At 47.2% G+C, this 21,566-nt stretch overlaps 1 protein-coding gene across 1 annotated transcript in view; it reads left to right on the top strand.

Moving 5' to 3' along the window:
- Nucleotides 1-21,566, top strand: part of THSD4 (thrombospondin type 1 domain containing 4) — a 579,525-nt gene that overhangs the window by 78,169 nt on the left and 479,790 nt on the right. Inside the window, 1 exon segment of the mRNA XM_036028532.1 lies at nucleotides 18,718-19,079. Coding sequence (XP_035884425.1) covers nucleotides 18,718-19,079 — 362 coding nt within the window.

Genomic DNA, 21,566 nt, shown 5'->3' with positions numbered 1-21,566 from the left:
CCTTCTGCTAGTTGGTGGTGTTCTCACTGGCCACACCACAGGAAAGCATGCAGTGTGCTCCGTGGCAGATGGAAGGGTCCCCAGACAGCTCTGAAGGTTAAGGCAGCACAGAGATGCACCATGGGCTGTGTGGATTGGCCCCTTGTCCTCTGGGGAGCTAAGGGCTGCAGGACTCTGTGTATTTTTAATTGCGGGGTTGGGGGGGAGCTCTTGCTGCACACCTGCTGCCTGTCTGCTCCCTATGTAGCTTCACTGGGCGGTGTTGGGGCGGGGAGGTGGTTGGGGATATGGCCCTACCTGTGCTTGGCACTCTTGGGAGACTGGTACAGAGATGGGGGTTGATGCCACAAAGATAAGGGCTTCTGTAGGAAACCATGTGTGACTTAGAAGCTGGAGGATGTGATGGGGAAAATAGATCAAAGCAGGGACAGGAAAGGCCAATATCATGTGGCCAAGGCTGGCACAGGAAGGCTGTGTTGCCCAAAGCTCCTCCTTCACCTGGCTCCTCCCAGTGGGCAGCTCTGCCCACTTCTTTGAGATCAGTCTTCCCTGAGCTTCTATCTAGGACCCTGATAATCTTTTTTTTAAAACATCCTCACCTGAGGATATGTTTACTGATTTTTACAGAGACAGGGAGAGTGAAAGAAACAACGGTGTGAGAAAGAAACATTGATTGATTGCTTCCTGTGTGCACCCCAACCAGGGATCAAACCTGTAACCTAGGTATGGGCCCTGGCTGGGGTTTGAACCTACAACCTTATGGCGCACGGGATGATGCAACAGCCCACTTGGCAATGTGGCCAGAGCTGGACACCCAGATTCTTGCATGTTGGTCTGGGAGGACATTTGGGCTCACCTGTTGCTCCTTTCACTGTCTCCTCCCCGCAGCTGGACAGTTGTCTCACTTTGCTCAGATGGTTGGAAAAGTATAAATCACTGGTGTCTCTGGGTCACAAGTGCAGCCTTGGGCCTGGAAGGGCAGTGCAGCTAAGAAGGATGCTCTAACTCAGGACAAGAAGCTTGTTAACCTTGTATGGTATACTCTCTCTCCCGGACAGCTGTCCCTGACGCCCAAGGACAGCAACAGAGATGTGTCAGCTAGTGTTGATTCTTCCAGCTACACATGTGCGGGGCACGCCGCCATGCGCTGGTCATGACTCAGGTGCCTTTGATAAAATTTTACATACCTGCCAAGGATTGCAAGGGCCCTACCTCAACCACTTAATGAATCCGAGCAACATTCCTTTTCATCCCAAATGACCAATTCCAGTCTGAGTATCTTCCCAATTCAGCCTCAGTAGTATCAGCTGGAGATCCCCTGATGTGTCATTTGATTTTTTTTTAAACCTTATTTAAAAATAACCCATATCACATCCACCAGCCGTACACCAAGAACCAAACTGGCCTACTGGGGCTCTTTGCGTGGGCATTGTGACAATTTAGAAGCAGGGCCAGGGGTACAATTTGGGATCCCCACATGTGCACTCCCATATCCGCAGTCCTTTGGACCTTTGCTCCCTCTAATTTTATTCCCCATTTCTTCCACCAGGGACGGGAGACTGGATTCCTTTACTCTGCACTCGTCAGGAATGGGGCTCTGCAGACAAAAAGGCCGAGAGGTGTCAAGAATATCCCTTGCTCACTCTAGAGCAGGGTTTTCACCCTCAGCACTGTTGACATTTGGGGCCAGATAACTGTGTGTGTGGGGAAAGGGGGCAGGGATGGCTGTCTCGTGCACTGCAGCCTGTTAGCAGTATCCCTGGCTCTCTACCCGCTAGATACCAGTAGCATCCCCCACCCCCTCAGCTGTGACAAGCAAAAATGTCTGTTGGCATTATCAAATGTCCCCTGATGGGCAAAACTGCCCCTGGTTGAGAACCATTCTAGAAGCAGCAGAAGTAGCAGCAGGAGGTATTTCAGAGGCCTCTGGAACCTTCCTCTTCAATAGGGAGTTTCAGAGACAACTCCTGCTAGGGGTGCCTGAGGGCATTTCCCAGAGCTCTCTCCCCATTCCTGGGCCCAGCATGCTTCTCTTTCTTTCCTGAGCTGTTCATTAAACCAGAAATCCCATCACTCCTCACATCAGTCTGTTGCTTGCTGAGTCCCTGTTGTCCCAGACAGGCTGGCCTGCAGCCTCTCTGACCTTGAACTCCGAGTTGACTGGAGAGGTCGGGGTGAGGGGGATGAGGGGCAGCAGGGGTGGTGGGGAGAGCATGAGAAATCCTAGACGGATGTCCAGCTCTGCCTCTCACGGGCTGTGTGACTTAGAGTACGTCATGTATGATGTCAGCACTGTGTCCTGCGAGCTTGTCATGTTGTTGAATAGCATGGCCAGAGACCCTGAATGCTTGAATCCTGCCAATGGGAGCCCCAAGAGAGAGAGACCCCGAGACGGTAACAGATGGGAAACAAAGTGTGGTGAGCCTAGGTATAACGCCTAGTTACAGTCCCGAGAGCTCTGTGCTAAACACCAAGTGATGAGAGCCATTGTTTGCAGAAAGGAAAAGGTCGTGATCAAGAGTTTTATACCCGCAATAACAAAACAATTTTTCCTTTAAGAATTTAATCAATGAAGTGTTTTAATGCACACAAAGTATGTTTTGGTAACATTTATAGGCCATCGTCATCATAATCCATTGTTATAATCAATAAAGCAGAAAATTGAAATAAGCTGTCAGGGTGGAAACACAAAATCAAAACTCCTGGCAGCACCGTCCTCAGCCACCAGCAGCAGAAGACTGGCAGGCCATGCCTGTGCGTGTGCCGTGCTGTGGGTGCGGGGGCTTCTCCCACGCCCCAGGCTGCCTTCCCAGGGGAATCTCACATGGCTAATATCCAGGTGATGGAGGTTGTGCTCATTTTAAATCATTTCCGTTATATCCAATTCACGGTATAAAGATTTGTGTTGTGAATAAAGTGCCAGAAAACACTTTATCTGGCTCAGTGCCTAATGACTCCCAATGCAGAGTTCTGACGAAGCTCAAGTGTATTATATAGCTTGGACTAGAGGTCTAAATGGAGGCTCTGTCTTCTTTAATCCCAGAGCAGTGGCCAACACTCTCAAGTGGTTGTAAAGAAAGAGATGGAGGGCTCCATGGAGAAGAAGCAAGAGCAAGAAGGATGGAGGCTTTCAAAATGGTACCTCTGCTCGCCAATAAATGTAGTCCAGTCAGCATCTGGATTCTAACCGATTAGTGACTCTCCTATGGAACATGAGGATGATGCTGATCTCACAGGCTTGGGGTGTGGGTTAACTGACTTTATGCATGTCCTAACGCAGTCTTCCCACTATTAAACACACCAGGTCTCAGACCTCAAGCAGCTGAAAATCCGAAGGTGCCTCTAGTTTCCCCACAGCAGTCCAGCCCGAATGTGGCGGAGTCTGCTTTCCCTCCCTGCGCTTCCAGCGGCACCTCTGGTCTCCCATGTAATTGACTGTGAGCACTGGAAATAGTTGTGGTTTTTAATACAGTGATATTTCCTCTTCAGGGACTTCAGCCCCTAGTCTAGTTTCAACAACTGCTAGCTTGGTCCCAAGACGTGGTTCTTGTTTCTTCCTTGTCTAATGGAAAGAGTGTTTGCATTTGCACAGGGTTTTTAATGGGCTGTAAGCTGTTGGCTCTGAGAGGGATTCTTGGTTCAGAGCCAGGGAGACTTTAAATGTTTGGGGAAGCCTAGGAGTGCTGCAGAAAGGGGCTCCTTCTCTACCATACATGTGACCCATGTTCACATGGACGGGTAGGTGTTCCTGTTCACCTGACAGGCAGGAAGAGCTCACCTGCATGAGATGGGCACTTTCGGAGGGCTTGGTTCCCTGACTGAGCAAGACTCTGGGCCAGGCAATCTTTCCTGTGAATGTCTGGGGCAGAAGTTTCAGATCAAGCCAGAGACTGTTAAGAGGGGCCCCCCCTTTTTTTATCATTCCAGAAACAGTGTGGGGAGCTCCCAGTTTGGCTGCTGCTGGTGGTCTAGACCCTAGAGACCTTGAGATGGAAATAATTTCCAGGGATTTCCTCTTTCAGGCAAGATCATACCTGTGCCACCCCGGAATGACATGTCGGTTCTGTTCTGAACAGCTCTGGGAAGGAGGCTTTGCAACCCTTAGAAACAGACTTTGATTTTTCATATACGTGTGCCTCTCCCAGACCCCTTTAGCTGAGGTCTGTCGACTTTTCCCTCTGTGAAGACATCCTTTGTGACTTTAAAGATCGCTGTTTAGGGTGGTCGTCCTCAGATAATTTGTTCTCTGCTAAATCGCTTCAACCCCAGCACTTCTGGGTGGTGGTTAGCACAGTTGGGGACTTCCCAAATGTCTCCCCCCAAATGTCCTACCAGCAGAAGAGTGTGAACTACACACACAGGCACACACAAGCTCACACTCAAGCACACATCTGGCCTCTGGGGTGGCTCAGAATGGCCTGCTGAAGGCTCAGTGTTTCATTGAGGTCTACTCTTTTTAAACTTTCATGGAAGTGTGACATTCTGTCCCAAAACATAACCACTTGGTTTATTTTTTAAACAGTATTTTAACATATTTAATGTTAGGACAAAATTCATATACGCACAAGTTTTTTTAACCCTTGAGGAAGTTGGTCGTTTGGAAATGTGCCACCTATTTTTTCTTGGATGTCTAGTGTGCCTTGATGTGCTTCCAGTAGCCTCAGTAAGTAAGAGAAGCCCGGGTGGCGGGCATCTTGGCTCTTGGAGCAGGGAGAGATGAGTTTGAATTGTGACTATACCACTTCCTAGCAGCCTAACTTTTGGCGATTATATCAGCTTCTTAGTTATAGCAGCAAGATATTTCCTACCTGGTAGGGTTTATTCATTTGACAGCCATAAAGCACCTACTATGTGCTGGGGACTAGAGGTGAATAAGAAGCACAGGGTCCTCTCACATAATGAGGCATTTCTATTCCAAATGGGAGGAACAGACTATACACATTTCAGGTGGTAATAGCTGCTATGAGGAAAATGAACAGGCAGGGCAAAGTGGTAGTGGCTGTGTGCCTGCATGTGTGCGTGTGCACAAATGTGCATCTTCTCCTTTAGATGGTGTGGTCAGGGAGGACTCTTTGAGGAGGTGACATTTAACTGAGGATCTGATTGGTAAGAAAGAGCCAACTTTGAAGATTAAATCAAGTACATTAGAAAGTGCCTGACACATGGTAGGGGCTTGTACACATTAATTTCCTCTCTTCCTTCAAGAATCAAAGAAATACTATTTAAACATGGGGAGGGAGATTTCGTAAGTTGTCAGACATGATTGGAAGGGTCTCAGAATGGTAACCAGGGAGTGTAAGTGGACTTTGGAAATGGAAAATGTGCTCACAGCCCGGGTTAATAGGCGCCTCAGCCAGGAGCGGCTGCCCAAGGGTGGCCCTGAGTGAGCAGAGGCCTTTCCTGAGCCTGTCGGTGCCGGGGCTCCTCGGCACTTTTCCCTTTGTTGGAGGCACCTAGCTGTTCTTTTTTCATTTACTTTTTTGTTTATTAATTGATTTTTAGAAAGAACGAGAGTAAGAGAGGGAGAGAGGCAAAGGGAGAAGGAGACAGAGAGAGACATCGATCTTTTGTTGCACTTATTGATGCCTTCTTTGGTTGCTTCTTGTACGTGCCCTGCCCAGAGATCCAGCCCACACCCTTGGCGTATATGGACAGTGCTCTAACCAACTGAGCTACCTGGCCAGGGCTTAGGTTTTCTACTTACCTATTTCCATGACCTGTTCCCCCAGGGCATGTAAATACAGGGACAGGCAAATGTATGTTAATAATAACAGATACTACAATAATAAAGAAAGAAAGAAAGAAAGAAAGAAAGAAAGAAAGAAAGAAAGAAAGAAAGAAAGAAAGAAAGAAAACAAGAATAAACTCTGTGTTTCATGTACTCACAACTGTAAACCTGCTTTTGCCCTACCCTGTAATATCTTCACCTCCTCAGTCAAATCATGTCAAGCTTGGGTGGTAACTTTTTACCTGTATGGGAAGAACTGATATAATTATTATATCCTTAAAGAGGCATTGTATTATGCAAGACAGAGTATTTCCTAAAAAAATTCCAGTTCCTCTTCTAAAGTATTTTATTTTACACACATCAGTAATAATAACCAAAACTAAATTGATGATTGTATAGGACTTTTCGGTCTGTGAAGGCCTTTGGCATCCAGTATTCTTGAGAATTAAGCACCATGGGGTTAGAAAGAAGAGTCTGAGCGTTGGAATCAGCCCAGCTTGGGGACATATTCTGGCTCTGAGCATCATCTGTATTTTTTTTAAAATGTGCTTTGTAAGCTGAGGATCTATAGGTCTTTGGAATCTTGGGTATATTCTCAGTGGTCTGCAACTTAAATTAGATTTTTTTAGTTTAGAATTTTCATTTTGATAACTTAAAAATATTAACGTAAGTCTATTCTAGATAATCTGAAATAGTTTATTAACTGAATTCCTCTGTTCTAGAAAGAAAAGATTTTTAAATTTTTGAATCTGTGAAAGGGTGGAGGCAGGGAGCTGCTGGGCAGGGAGTCGGTCTGGGTCCTGCAAAGGTCAGACCACGCCCACCTCGGCTGCACCGCGGGCTCTGTCTTCTGTGGGCCTCTCACTCTAGCTCATTCGCAGTAAGTACAGTGGTAAATAGTAGTGATTTTTTTCATTAAGCAGCATTTAAAACTTTTCAGCATTATAGACTGGTCCTCCAATATAATGAATTGGTGGTTTAAAACATGTTCATTTTTTAAAAAAGAAAAATAACAACTCAAATGATGGTCCATTGTGTTCAAATTCAGAAGACTGTAGTCAGGAAGTGAAACTTTAAAGGCTTACGCCCCTCTTACAGTCACACCCGACATGTCTGTTTCGACCCATTAACCGTCCATCACATGAAATTAATATTGTTCATTTGAATTTTTTTGTTTTCAGTTTTGTACTGACCCCATTTTTAAATTAGCATAAGAGATTTATACCTGGTTGTTTCACAACTTGGAGTATGGGACAAGTAAGAACAGAAATTAGAGCAGAATATAGTGAAGTGTGCTCCAAATGCCGTGGCTGCCTGAAGGACAGGGCAGCCGCCCTCACTGTGGGGTGGGGGGTGGCTACATGGTGGATCTTGAATTTACCAAACAAGGTAAGTTGGGGGTGAGGGCAGACTTTTGAGGCCAGTGACACCAGTTGTCCAAGGCACAGAGCGGTGTAAGGCTTGGTGTGGGTGAGTGGCAAGTCAAGCTCAGGGAAGTGCTGACAGGGGAAGCTGCAGGGCCAGATAGAGGCCACGAAGTGAAGGGCCTAGTGATTGAGGCTGAGGGACTGGATTTAGCCCCAGAGGCACAGGGGAGCTCAGGGAAATCGATAAACACAGGCTCGGATTCTTAAGAATGTAATTCTGGGAGTGCAGAAATGGGGAGCTGGGTGGCTAGAGACCAGGTAAAAGCAAATGGGAGTGAGGCCTTGGCCCAACTGTGGGCCATGAGGATGGAGAAAAAGGGACAAAGTACAAAGCTATTTCTTAGGTAAAACTGGCTTAATTTTGTGTCCAGTTGGAGGATGGGGTTTGGAACTACTTCTGGATGAGTCAGAAAAAGGAGAGTTCAGAAGATGGAGTGGGTATTCAGGTCCTGCTTAGGTGATACATCGAGTATGAAAAGCCCACACACCCTTCTAGTGGATATGTCTGCTTGGCTGTTAGGAATGTAAATCTGGTGCTTGGGAGAGGGTTGGGGCTATCTGTGAATCAGGGAGACACCAACACGAAGATCATTGCTGACGTTACAGTATTGCCCTATAAAAAGGTTTAGGTAAGATTGGAAGGCCCAGAATGGAGTCCTAACATTTGAGGAGCATACAAAAGAAAGAGCAGGCATCAGATAGAAGAACTAAACAGATAGAAGAGGAGAAGACAGCTAGAAGTTTAGGAGGAAACCAGGACAGCATGGCATCCTGAAATCAAGGAGAGAGAAAGTTTTAGCAAGCAGGAGACAAGACATGAAATACCAAGTACTTAGCTTTGAAGAGACGGGAACACTGTCATCTGGATTGTCAGTCTCTTGTCCTTTAGGCAGATGGGCAAGGAAAACAGCCGAGGCAGCAGAGAGCAGCAGTCCAGTAGCTGAAGAGCTATGACATGTGCTTCCACAGAGAGAGGAGGTGCTTGACGTTTCAGGAACCAAATGGGCAGGGAAACGAGCAGTTGGCGCATTTGTCATTCACTCATCCCTGTGGCCATTCATCCATCTTTCAAACATTTTCTGAGGGCCCGCCAGGTGACAGGCTCTGTGTGAGGCACTGTTAGTGAGATTAGATGGAGCAGAAAGAGAAATCAGACATAATCCCTGCCTGGGGGTCTCCCATGTTGTTGGGGAGCTGGCTTAGACACAGGAAACTGGGGTGCCCGGTGGTAGGGTGCTGTGGAGAGGGATGTGTGCAGTGGCTCTGGAGCTGGGGAGAGAGACCGCTTGACCTGGATGGGAAAGGTCTTCAGTGCTGAGTAGAAGTTCACAGGCAGAGAAGAAGGGGAGAAGGGAGAGAGCACTGGAGCTGAGAGAGCAGCGTGGTGAAGGCAGGAGAGGAGAATGGGCTGTGAACCTTGGGGGTGGTGGGTGAGAAGTAGAGTTTGAGCTGGAAAGGGAGGGTGAGACTATATTATGAAAGGCTTGGATAGCCATGGCAAAGAACACTTGCATCTTATCTGTTGGAGAGTAAGAACTCAAGAGGCATTGGTAAGCAAGAGAGTAACACAGTGGGGCTAGATTTCAAGAAAATAGCATGGGGAGGTCTGATTGGGCAAGGAAAAGACTGAGGCAGGAAATCTGGGCAGTGTCTCATCTCAAGCCATGTGCAGCCTCATTCATTCAGCAAACCATTTGTAGAATACCTACTGTGTGCTTTGTTATGCGCTGGATGTGAACATGTTCCAGGGACAGGCTTTTGCATTGCCTGTTTCTCAGGGGCCTGCTGGTTCCAGCTACTTCCTGAGGACTGCTAGATGCAGATGGGCAAGTCACCAGGCAGGATCCTCTGTTGGAAGGTTGCTGTTCCTCAAGTTAACTTCTGGGTCCAGAAGCCAGCACTCTTTATTATGTGAATTACTCATTTTATTTTGACTGTCCTCGTTGGCTTGGGTTGCAGGTAGGCAATTGCTGTTCAGAGCACAAGGCCAAATGGGCTAGCCACTGCACTAAAGGACACACCCAGGCCTTGCACACAGAGACATCTGCTTCTGTTTCCTGAGTAACTGTGCAGCAACACAGGCAGGCTTGGTACCCAGGCACATGCTCTGTGTTATTTTCTAGTTATAACCGAGAACAGTTTCCATGTGGCTGGTGATGAAAGAGTCAGGTCAATTTCAGAAGTGGGAGTGTTTCCGATTATGCAGATCCCATCCAAATATTTACCTCATTCCATCATTTTGGCTCAGTCCTGCCTCTAAATATCATGGCCACACATTTCGGCATTTAGGGAAGATCTTCTGTGCTTAAGCCTGCTTGGCTGGCAGTGGGCAACCCTGGGCACAACCTGTGGGATTGACTCTCTCTGTTGTGGTTCTAGAAGAGAATCAGTATGGGGCAAGGAATGTAAGCTCTCTTCCAGGAAAAATCAGAGCCTGTTAGCAGTGGAAGGGACCCTGGCCCTCATCAAGCTCAATCGGCTCATGTTACTGATATGGAAACTGAAGCCCAGAGCCACAGACCGACTTGCCCCAGATCATGGAGTGAGTTACAGCAGTCTTGGGACCAGAAAGCAGAGCCCAGTCCAGGGTTTCCCATGAGTCTTCCCTTCCTCCTTCTTTCATCTTTCCACAGTTCCTGTTGCTGCTATAAAAGTATATTGCAAATGGAGTCTGCTTAGCTTGGATCCCATGTGAGGCAGGTATCACTCCATGACTGTTTTCCTTTCTCGTATGATAAACTCCGATTTGACCTCAACTTGAATGGCAGAAGAAAAAGGGGTGGGTCAAAAAGCAGGGAATCTGAGGGTAAGAAATACTGTGGCTTGAGCATTTTGGGGCTAAGTAAGTGGCAGTGTATGGTGGAGCTCCAAAGCCTGGAGGGTAAGATCAGCTGAGTGCTTTCCTCTTTGAGCCTCACCTAGAGGTATCCAGTGGCTGGTGATTCTCAAACCACAGGATGCATTTAAATCACTGGGGAAGCTTGTTTAAAATGCTTACTCCACGGGCCTACCCCAGAGGTTCTTATTCACTAGGTGTGATGTAGGAGCCAGGAATCTGCATGTCTGAGGTAGATGTGGGGTTGATGGTGTTGCAGGTACTCCAGGGTCACACATGGAGAAACAACAGGACTAGGAACAGAAGGACAGGCGGTACACTGTGTTTTTCTCCAGTGTTTGGGTCAGAGTTTATACTCAGTACCATGCAGATGGATGAATACGGTACAGTTTGACATATCTGAAGTCATTTGCTATAAGGATTCACCAACTGGGAGGACACAGGAATTGAGAAACAGCTTTAAGGCCCTACACTAAGAACTGGAATTTTCAGGGCAACCAAATTCCCACCTGCTGAGCTTTTGGATGGCTGCAAGTCCATGGTATTTTTCCTTTACATGGCTCCTGCTTTAGCTACAACTTGATTTTCACATTTATCTATCTTCCCCTTGGCCTCCACTCTCTCCTCCTTTTTTATGGTTTTGTGCAAATGCAGCCTCTCAGCTGTTCCTGAAATGCATTTGTAGATCTCATTTATGCATAAATTACTACATGGGGGACTCTGTTACAATGGTTGAGGCTGAAATTGTTTTGCTCCAGTCTCCCTTATCTGTGAGGTTCTTACATTCATTTCACATCTGCTGGCATTGCTGAGATATAAGATTTGGGGCCTTTGCAGTGTGATGGGTCAAAATCAAGAGAGTTGCTTGAGATGTAAGGTAGTATTTGTGTCTTGGAGAAAACCATCACAATGGTGGTTAATTCAGATTTGGTTTGAGGTTGAAGTTTCTTTATGAAGGTGTACCACCTCCCCCACACTTTTGCACAGGGTCCCAGGTAACAGATGTCCTAGCTGAGCTGCCGGCAGTACACTCTTGCTTTTATTTGCTCTCAGCTGTCCAACACTTTGCTCTCTGGACTCAAACTCCAAGGTGTATTTTCATAATGTTTGCTTTAGGGTGTTGACTTGGTTATTATGTGGGTAAAACCAATCCTACTTTTTCCAGTCTCTCCTAGAATGAGACTTGAATTTCAGATTTTGCATGTGACTCATTTTCTATGAAGAACAGATGGTGGGTAGAAAGAAAATTAGAAAGCAGTGAAATCTTACATGATTTTACATTAAGGCCGAAACCAAATACATTGAAAACATTTAGAGCTGTTCCTAGTTATGGCTTTACCGGTGACAATGAGAAATTCCCGGGCTTTTTGTGACAAGTACTACCACCGACTCGGCTTACTCCCTGCCTTGCACCCTCTGCAGTCTGTTCCAAATCTTTCTCCATTTAGTCTATTTATTTTTATTTATCGAGCGAGCAATACTGTAACGATGACTGAACTTTTTTAAATTACAAGAAAACCTACCCTGTGTCTAGCTTAGGGAACAGACCGTGTGTTTTCACTTTTCCACGTCTCCTTCCAGGCTTTGCTCATGCGCCCACAGAATCTTTATGTTATTAGAGTCATGATACAGTTACAAGTTTGTATTTGGCATTTCCACTTAACATTGCATTACAAGACTATTTTGATATTGCTCTGTATTGTTTGTGATTAGGATATTTCATTGAGTTATTAAGCCCTAATTTATTTGACCATCCTTCTATTATGGTCAAATGTATTTATCCCCCTTAAAAATTATGATGAAGTAAAACACAGCCACAACCACTCTGCTGGCTGCTTCTATTCTTTTCTAAGATCATTTGCTGTCTGTCCCTGTGAGCCTCTCATTCACTCAGGCCATCGTGTCTCATGGAGACCTTGGTCCTCTGGTTCTGCCAGCTTTGGTCAGTTACTGTCTGCAGACGAGTCCTCCAGCCCTGGACTCCTTGAATCCCGAGGCTTCTGGCAAGTCGAGACGGCACTGTCTTATCTCCTCCAAGTCCTGTGCCAAAATGGACCTGGCTTGTTTCACGTTGTCTTGGTTACCGCACTTTATGTATTATGATATTTGCAATCAATTAGATATGACTTCGGGTTCTTTACTGCAAGTGACAGAAACTAACATGAGCAATGGCGAATTCAGTGGAAGAAGCTGAGGAGACAGGTGGGCACTGAGGCAACACCAGAGCAAGAGGGATGGTTTCAAAGCACAAACAGCTGGGTCAGGGAGCTACTGCTAGGGCGAAGGACCCACCTCCATTCCTAGTCTCCTGGTCATTTTGCTGGAGATTCACATTCCAGGGCAGGAGTGTCCAATTGGCCCATATTCCTGCTTGGCTTTAGCTGGTGGGGCCCCTGAATACATTCCCACCACACTTTGTCCAGTGAGGAGGGGTGATTCCTGAAGGCCCAGGGAAAGGAGAATTGTTGCCAGGCCACCCTACACACTCACCTCCCTGACGATATACATTTACACAAACATCCCTGCCTAAAACTAACTTCCATACAACCAGTCCCAAAGTGTCGTTAGTTACAGCATCCACCTCCAGACCTTTGGGGGATTTCACTTCTCCCTCTAGTTCTGGCACAGCCTCTTCTTTTGCATGGCCCAAGCTGAGTTAAATGGGGACATGACTACCCTGACTCTCCTACATCTCTGCTTGCCTTCCTTTCTCCTGCTCCCTGGCTTATGCCCCATAGTACCGTTTAGAGAGGCACTATAATATTAAGCAGTTGTTTTAATATGAGGAAGGGGGTAATAGAAGGTTTGGGGGATTATATCCAAAATATACTTGTGTCCCTTAGCCCTACCCTAACCTCACTCCAGGCAGGCCCTATCACAATCTCTGGGGAAAGGGGTATGATATGTGTACTTTAATCCCATTAAAAAGCTTCTTTTTTTATTCTGCTCCTTTACCCCTATACCCACGCTGCCCCTGTTATTTAAAACCTCCAGTGGAACGGAGAGGGCACCATTTTGGTTTGAGGGCTGGACCTGCTGCTTGCAGACTTAAAACTTTTGACTGGTGGTATAAGTTCTCCTGAGGAAGGGGTGAAATGGAGGTCTACCAGGTTCCTGCTGTGTGCCTGGTAGTGTGTGTGATGCTTTACCTCATTAATTCACTTCATTTACCCAACAGCACGTCAGATTTGCATGATTTTGTCTCTTATGTGTGTTTTCAAAGCACGTTACGTGCCTTATCCTCTAGGGCACTCTACACCTCAGTGAGCACATCTGCAAAATGGAAAGAAGAAGCTTTGAAGTGAATCTTGTACCAGATGTCAGGCTTGTGTTAAAGCAGTCCAGGCAGATAAAGGACATTTTTGCTAGTTCTAATCAGCTCTTCCTTCCATAACACTCCCGTGCCTCCCTCCCCTTCTGTCCCTGGCAGTTCTCACCGCTGCCAGGGGAGGCGGAAGCCGTCCACATGCACGCCGTCACCCACTCCGCTCCTGAGAGCAGCAAGTCGCCTTCCATAACGCAAGCTCTCTTTTGTTTATTTTATTCTTTTAATCATTTTACCCTAAAGTAATTTTACCCTAAAATTTTTAGGGTCCAGCAGTCTGCGTATGATGTGCCTTAAAAATAATCACTCAGATTTTAGTGACGGTCTGTTCACGCGTGAAAAGTATGGAATCTTAGCCAGCCCAAAGGTCAGTGTGAATGTCGCTGGACATCCCCAAAGGAGAAGTCCTGTGCACTCATGAATGATGATGAATTTTACTGACTCTGTCTCCCAGGGGCAATCAGCCAGTTACATGAAGGTGGTGGTAGGTAGGCTCGTAGGTCACACTACATTTTGGTTTTTCATTCTTCGTAGGTCATACTACATTTTCGTTTTTCATTCATGCTGCCCAGTTTAGTGGTGAAAGATTTTCTAATTGGGCTATTTTCATTGCTGGAAGCTACTCATGTTAGGTTGAATCACGTTGAATTATTTGAAGCAGTGAATCATGAAATTGAATTTTTGTATATCAGGAGTGGTCAAATTTTAGTAATTGTGTTTCAACCTAATGCTTAATATCTGCAGATAGGTTTATTCTCAATATACTTCTTGTTGTCCTGTCACTAATTAGTATACTATAAACAGCTGTCCACTTTGACAGGTACGCCCACCTTACTGTGCACAAAGATTGTATCCCATTGTTTGGACAGATCAGATTTCACTGAAGCAGGCTTATTTTGTTTCCAGACTTTTTGGGTTTTGTTCTTACAAAACAGGTTGCAGTGAAAGTCTATAAACACAACTTACACAGTTTTATGCAGTAGTTTTGAGAATTTCTCTAGAGTGAACTAATGGAGATAGAGCTGTGTGCATTTAAAATTTGGATAGATATTGCAAATCTCCCTCCAAAGAAGCCACCCTACTGTAGACTCCCATTAGCAGTGAATGTTCTTGCCACTGCAGTGTTGTACATTTTATAATCTTTGCTAATCTATTGGGTATAAAATGGAATTCTGTTGCTTTATTTTGCATTTATTTGGTGATAATGATGTTAAATTGCTTTCGTATATTTTCCTGTTACATTAGTCAGCTTGGACTGCTGTAGCTAAATATCATAGACTGGGTGGTTTATCCTCATGGTTCTGGCAGTTAGGAAGTCCAAGATCAAGGCGCTGGGAGGTTTGTTTCCCTGGTGAGGACTGTTCCTGGCTTGCAGAGGGCTGGTTTCCTGCTAGGTCTTCACGTGGCAGAGAGACAGAGAACTCTATCCTTTCTTCTTCTAAGAAAGCTAATCCCATCTCAAGGGTCCTACCCACATGACATTCTCTAAACCTAATTATCTCCCAAAGGTCCCATCTCCAAAAACTGTCTTATTGGGGGTTAGGGCTTCAAATATATGAATTTGAGGGGGACACAAACATTCAACCCATAATGACTGTAAACTACCCGTTCATGCCCTCTGTCCCTGTTTGCATTGGGTTGTCTTTTTCTCACTGACTGGTTGACTTCTTTGTAAATGAGGACATCAGCATTTGGGGTGTATTTTAGAAGTGCCTCGGGTTTTCCGCTCCAATCTTCACACGTGTGCGCGCACATGCGCACGCGCATGCAGGTGGGGGGCGTGGGGGGCGTGGGGGACGTGGGGGAGGGGCACCGTGCTGGCAGGTTACCGTCGATGGTTTGTTTTTGTCTCTCACCATGATTTATTCTTTGGTTTTGTTGTTTGTCACTGACTAAAAGAGGTCCTGTTAGTCCTAATTTTAGGAATATTATGTCACAGAAGACTTGGAAGTTTTCCCATCTTGACTGACAGAGAACTCCATCACTATCAGGAAGAAGGAGCGAGGAGTGTCCTTCGAAGGGTGGGAAGGCATGGAGGGCGGGTGAGCGCTGGGTGGGACTAGGAGGCTGACACACGAGGCGTCCTCCCTTTATTTTTTTATTTTTTTATTTTTTTTTCTTGGATTTTCTTCCTTTTTTTCTCTTTCTCTGCATTTCCTCCTACCTTCCTTCCTTCCTTTCTGTTTTTCTGCCCCCTTTCCCTTTGTTTCTGGCTGTGTACTATAAAAACACAACTCTGGGAATGTGGTTAGATCTACACCATGGGGACTGAGGCAGAATTTCAAATCACTCACCACAATTCAACCATATATTAGAGAATTCTTATGAATAGGGTAGGATGGAATGTGGTTTCATGTCCCCTCTCTCCCAGGGACCCTGCTCAATTTGGCTACAGGAAAGTAAATTAAGAGGAGGATTAGTTGTAGGAAGTGGATTTTTAGTATCGCTGCACATCTAACACAAACAGTATAGACAGTTTCTTAGTTATGTGTGTTACCATGGTGGTAACTGAAATCCCCAAACGTGTCAGAAACATAGTCTGTCTTCGCTTGTTTATCCCGACTCTCCTTCTACAGTACTGAACCATCCAAGTGGATTTATTTCTCTTTTCACCCTTCTGTTCTCCGCCAGCACTGGCAGGGAGGCAACATGTGGCAGGGGAAAAACAAGAACACTAGAGTGGAATCAGGAGACCTCAGTTATAGTCTCGTCTGTGCCCCTCATTAGTCTGAGACCATGGGCAAGTCATACAGCTCTCGGGGCCTCAGTTTTTCCTTGTAAAAGTGACAAAGTCACACCAACCTCCCAGGAAGGCTGAGGCGCCTATGCCATAGAACCCACTGCTGCGCACAAGAGCTGTCTGCACAGTGCTGGACACAGAAAAGGTGCTCTGCAAATGTCTGTCCACTTTCCTCCCTTGTCTTAGAAGTACTAACACGCTGTATTGGTCCCCTAGGGCCATCATAACAAATTACCACAAACTAGATGGCTCAAAACACCAGAAACTTATCCCCTCACACTTCTGGAGGCCAGAGTTCAAACTCCAGGTGCTGCCAGGCCTGCAAGTGCTCCCTACTGGGGGTGGCTCCCTCCTTGTTCCTTCCAGCTCCTGGGGACTCAGGCCTTCCTGCATGTGGCTTCCTCACTCCACTCTCTGCATGGATGGTCACATGGCCTCATCCTTACTAGGACACTTGTCATTGGCCGTAGGGCCGACCGGGGAAATCCAGACTGATCTCATCCCAGGATCCTTAATTACATCTGCAATGACCCTTCTCCAAATCAGGTCACTTTAACAAGTTCTGGGTCTGGGTGCGGACATATCTTTCAGGGAGGGTCACCATTCAACTCACTACCCACAGTTTAGGGATTCCTTTCTGTATCAAGACTGTGGCCTGATTAGGCATTTTTATAACCACCTCAGTGAACCCACCATCAATTTGATATTAATAAATCAGAACATGTAGGGTAAGAGAAGAACAAAAGCTTGTTTATTTTATTTGTTTTGTATTTATAAGCAGGCAAAAAGCCTTCTCTCTAGGGCCCCCAGGGTAGCAGCCATGAGTGGAGGGCATTCATTGTTTCGGTGCTCACCCCATCTGCCGCTCACATTGCTCACATGTGGGTGGTGAGGAGCTGCAGCCGTCCCGTCAGGGAAACTCCAGCAGTGCCTGTGCTCCAACCCCATCTCCCTCGGCCCCCGCGGCTGTCTGACACCCCGCACTGGACTTCAGCCTCTGCGTAGACTCTAGTCTGCTCCCTGGCTTCCCTTTCTTATTCATCCTCCCTTGGTTACACCCTGAACCTTTTGGAACCTGAAATTACTCTGTGTACTGGAATGCAGGTGACAGGAAGTGGCCCCAGTTGAACCAGTCCCATGGCCTCAGGCTGGCTGAGTGCGTGCCTGGGGGCAAGACCTCTACCCATGAGCTGAATAGTGACATAGTTTGGCTACAGCAGTGGTGAGTGGTGGCACTTGCTGAGCACTTGGGTTTCCTCTGGCTCCTCACAGCCCACTCTGAGGTAATGTCAGCTTCATCTCTCATTCCCATCCGTGGTGTGAAGGAACCCAGCTTTCTCGGTGTGCTCCGTTCAGAGGGGCAGACAGTCCCTGGACTTTCTCACTGCCCAGGGGTAGTGTGGGGAGAAAGAAGGAGTGCAAGTGTGAAAGGTATTTGAGCTCTTGGGCCAAACAATGCTGCCTAAAGCCAACATCTAAAAAGGGGGAGCTAAAATAATCTGGAGACATTTTTGCATTTTCAATGGAAGCCTGAGGACCACTGAAAAACCTGCCTTCTAAGGAAAGTCACAGTGTTGCTTGTCCCATGGAAAGGAAGGACATTCCAGACGAGGGGTCCCGAAGCACAAAAGCAGCCCTCTGCTGGGGAGAGAGCAGGGAGCTGGGTAGACGTAAGTCCCAGCCTTGCTGAAATGACGTGACTAGGGCAGGTCACACACCGCAACCTCAGCTGGGGAACCTCACCTCTGAAAGGTGAGGGTGGCAGTAACCAGGGCTGCTGTGAGGACTGGAGATTACACGTCTCCCTGGCACTCAGTGGGCATCTGTGTGATTACACCTATTACTCTGATCCCACCTCTGATGCCTTCTCAATGCCCCAGCCCCGCCTCCCCCTGTCTACCCCCAGGAGCCTCCCCCAACCTTGCACTGGCTCTTTAGAGCTCTTCTGTTGCTGCATATGTATGGACCTGAGGTGCTTTTCTCTTTGTCTTCGGTTAGTAGCTCAGTACTGGTATACAGCTGGTGCTCAGCCATGTCTGCATAATGAATGCACACTATGCACTCACCATTAGCACCATGCCAGGCCTGGCGGGTAGGTCTCTGGGAAACGGCAAGTTAAATAAACAGGAGTGTACACTCACCCTCTGGACAGAACTTTAAAACTTTCTGATGTTTCCACCTCCCTTGATTCACTGTGGAAGCAGGAAGAATGTCAAAACGGTGACTATGAATATGTAGTGCCAGGCTCTCTGCTATGCACAGGTTCGATTCTGCCCTAAATCCCTTTCTAGCCTGACTGAGGCTAAGGGGACTCCCCAGCGAGGGGAGAGCCTCACTAAGAGGTGAGGGCAGCACACTGAGCTGTCCAAAGCCTTGGCACCCAAAGCAAGGACTGCATCATGACTTTCCTAAGCCCTAAGCACTTGTGCCTTGGTGCGTCCTTTCCTCCATAAAAAAATATTTAAAATTATACTTTATGAGTGCTTAGGTATAAAAACAAATACAATCCAGATGGGATTATATTCATTTTATTCTTCAAATTTTAAAACAGGCCCTGTGCCTACTTGTGCCTAATGGACAAGCCTGTCAGGTTATCCATAGTCTTTGAGACCGAAGCAGGAGCGGGTGTCCTGGTCCCCTAACAGACCTCTGTCTCCGCAGGTCCCTCAGCGGATGGCAGCGGCCGAGGGCGGCTCCGAGGACAGCGGCAGCGGCGTCCCAGGCGTCTGGGGCGCCTGGGGACCCTGGTCCGCCTGCTCCCGCAGTTGCAGCGGCGGCGTGATGGAGCAGACGCGGCCGTGCTTGCCCGGATCTTACCGCTCGCGAGGCGGCCCGCGGCCGGGAGCCCCAGCGCACGCCTTCTCTGGCCACGTTGTGTCCGCTGTGCGCACTTCGGTGCCGCTTCACCGGAGCCGCGAGGAGTCTCGCGTCCCCGTGGGCATCAACGCCAGCCGCCAGGGCCCGGTACTGAGGGGCAGCCGGCACCCCCAGGCGCGGGTCCGAGAACCCACAGCGGACAGAAGGTACACGCCCTCCCCGACCCCTGCCCACCCGCCACCCGCTAAGGCCCTTGCCCAGTCTCCGTGCCCCGCGTGCCGCACGCCGCTCTGCTCCACAGATTGCTTGGGTAATGCATTGCTCCTGCTGGGTGGGGAGGAATTCTTGGCTCCATGTATCTCCTTTCATCTTTTGATTTATTTGCAGCCTTTTAAAGCGTTGAGGCCACTCCCACCCCACTCTGTGGTTCTGAATAGTCTTCAAAGTGAAGCTAATTCTAAGAAGCCCTTAGGCATCAACCTTAGGGAGGCCCAGTGGAGGATGAAAAGAGGGGACCAAGTGCGGAGACCTCCCTCCCAGTGCTGCTTGCCTGGTGCAGGGGGAAAGGAGAACCCTGGCTCCAGGCTGTGTGGATTTGAGCTGAGGACAAGGTACCTTATAATCCAAGGTGCCTTTTAACCTCACGAGTTCCAAATCCTTGGACAAGTTGAATGTCTCAAGTGTTACCTGCTCTCAGGTGGTATGTTTCAGGATTCTGTGAAGTTTTCTAGAAAGTTTCTACAAAATATTTTGAGTAAACACACAGCTTTGAGGCTATGTCTAATTAAGGACCTACACATTGTTTAGAGTCTCAACAAAACATAAAGTATAAAAATGGCATAGTGGCATTAAAATAGATGTATAGCCCTGAGAAGCTTCCCTGGCTATGCCAGCATAAATATGCCAAAGTAGGCAGAGCCCACGGGTAAGGCAGGAATACAGATGCTGAGAAAAGCTTGTCAGTGAATTAATCAAGCAGTATTTACAGATTACATGCCCTAGGCCCATGGTAGAATCTGAGAGAATATTTATAAAAAAGCATTAACAATAACAGAGAACAAATAGTGTAAGATATGGTCTCTGTGCTTAAGACATATCTAATTTAGTGGTCAAGCCGAGTTAATGCCCATCTCAGGCAGGTATGAGCCTGTCAGGTGGGTGACCACGCCTCTCTTGTCAGTTGCAGTTCAGACGTCAGCACGCATGGCCACCCTTTGGCACTGTGGCTAGATGCTATGTGAGAGTCCTTCTCAGCCCAGCACTGCGGGCTGTCCCTGCCAGGGCCTGGAGGTGGAGAGGAGATGCAACCCATCGAGCCTCCCTGCCACATGCTCTTAACCCGGTCAGCAGGAGTTGGGGTTAGGAATCATTTCACGGAGAAGATACTTTAGCTGAATTCTGATGGATAAACCATATTTGAACTGATAGAAAAGAGCTGAGAGTTTCATGGCTTGGCAGGACCTGTCAGTGGGAGAGAAAGAGAGGGATCAGCTGGGAGAGGGTGTTTCCTTCTCTCTCTTCCTGCCTAGAAATCCAAGTTCCCCGCAGTGTCAGTCTGGACAGAGGGTCTGCTGCTACTGAAGCTGAGGGCTATCTATGTTACCTCCTTTCATTCTGACCCTGCTCTGTAGGAACATAGCTCACCAGTCCCTCTCAGGGACTGCTAGTGCATTTTAGAATTCAGAGCTGTTCAGATTTTAGAAAGGCAGTTTAGGGCATATTTCACACATTACTATCATTCCTTCTCTGGTGTGAGGCAGCGTCTCATAAGCAAACACATTACTATTTCTGCAGTGAAACATGAATTTTCACATCACGTGGGATAAAAGAGATCTTAAATAGCCTTATGTTTGTTAGGGTTAGGTTGGCTGCCCAATGAATTTTGATATCAAACTGACAAAAATGATAAAAGAAAATGAAAGACAAAAACTTGGCTTTCAGAACTCTTGGTTTCGTAATTGCAGGTGTGTAATAGCTAAGGCTTGTTGCATGCCCACTCCATGGCAGGTGCTGCTCCTTGAGCTTCACGCTGACACCCCTATTGGATGGGTGCTAACACCCTTGTTGTAGAGGTGAGGGGATGGCAGCGCAGGGAAGTGGGGTGACTTGCCCGAGGCTACGCAGCCAGTGTGTTAAGAGTTAGGATTCGAACCCAGGCAGTCATGACTCTCAGGACCCGATGAAGTAGATGTTACACTTGAGGAATCTGACAACTTTAGGTGTTAAATAGCCACTCCGAGTCCTAAATAAAGCCACAGAAAAAGCTGCACCTGGAAGGTGCTACTGACTCCCAGATCCCTAGCGTCCGCAGGGAACTCTCTTCCAGCCTCTGTGGTTGGGAACCGAGAAAAGCTGCCCGGGGAACAGGCTCTCGTTGGCTGCCGGCCTGGGCTGCAGGCTTTCTGGCCCATGCGTTTTGGCAGCAGGAAAATTTTCTCTTCTAACTTATTGACAAGGGGCCAGTTACTGTTTACTATGAAGTTCCTACAAGTTTTTATCATGCTCTTGTAATTTGACAGTTTCAGATGAAATAATCCAAATATTAGCCTGGGAGGCCTGTGCTGCCGATGAATGTCACGCTCTTCCTGGCTGATGAAAATCGCATTTGCTTATGTTTATTAGTGATTAGGAGCTTGCATAGTATATGTGACCCCAGAATAAATGTCAGTGTGTTCTCTGGATGGCTGTCTGCC

This window comes from Phyllostomus discolor, chromosome 1, assembly GCF_004126475.2.
Source record: "Phyllostomus discolor isolate MPI-MPIP mPhyDis1 chromosome 1, mPhyDis1.pri.v3, whole genome shotgun sequence".
In the NCBI taxonomy this organism is placed as follows: Eukaryota; Metazoa; Chordata; class Mammalia; order Chiroptera; family Phyllostomidae; genus Phyllostomus; species Phyllostomus discolor.
Note: the sequence above shows the minus strand (reverse complement) of the source record. Positions and strands in the feature narration are given on the sequence as shown.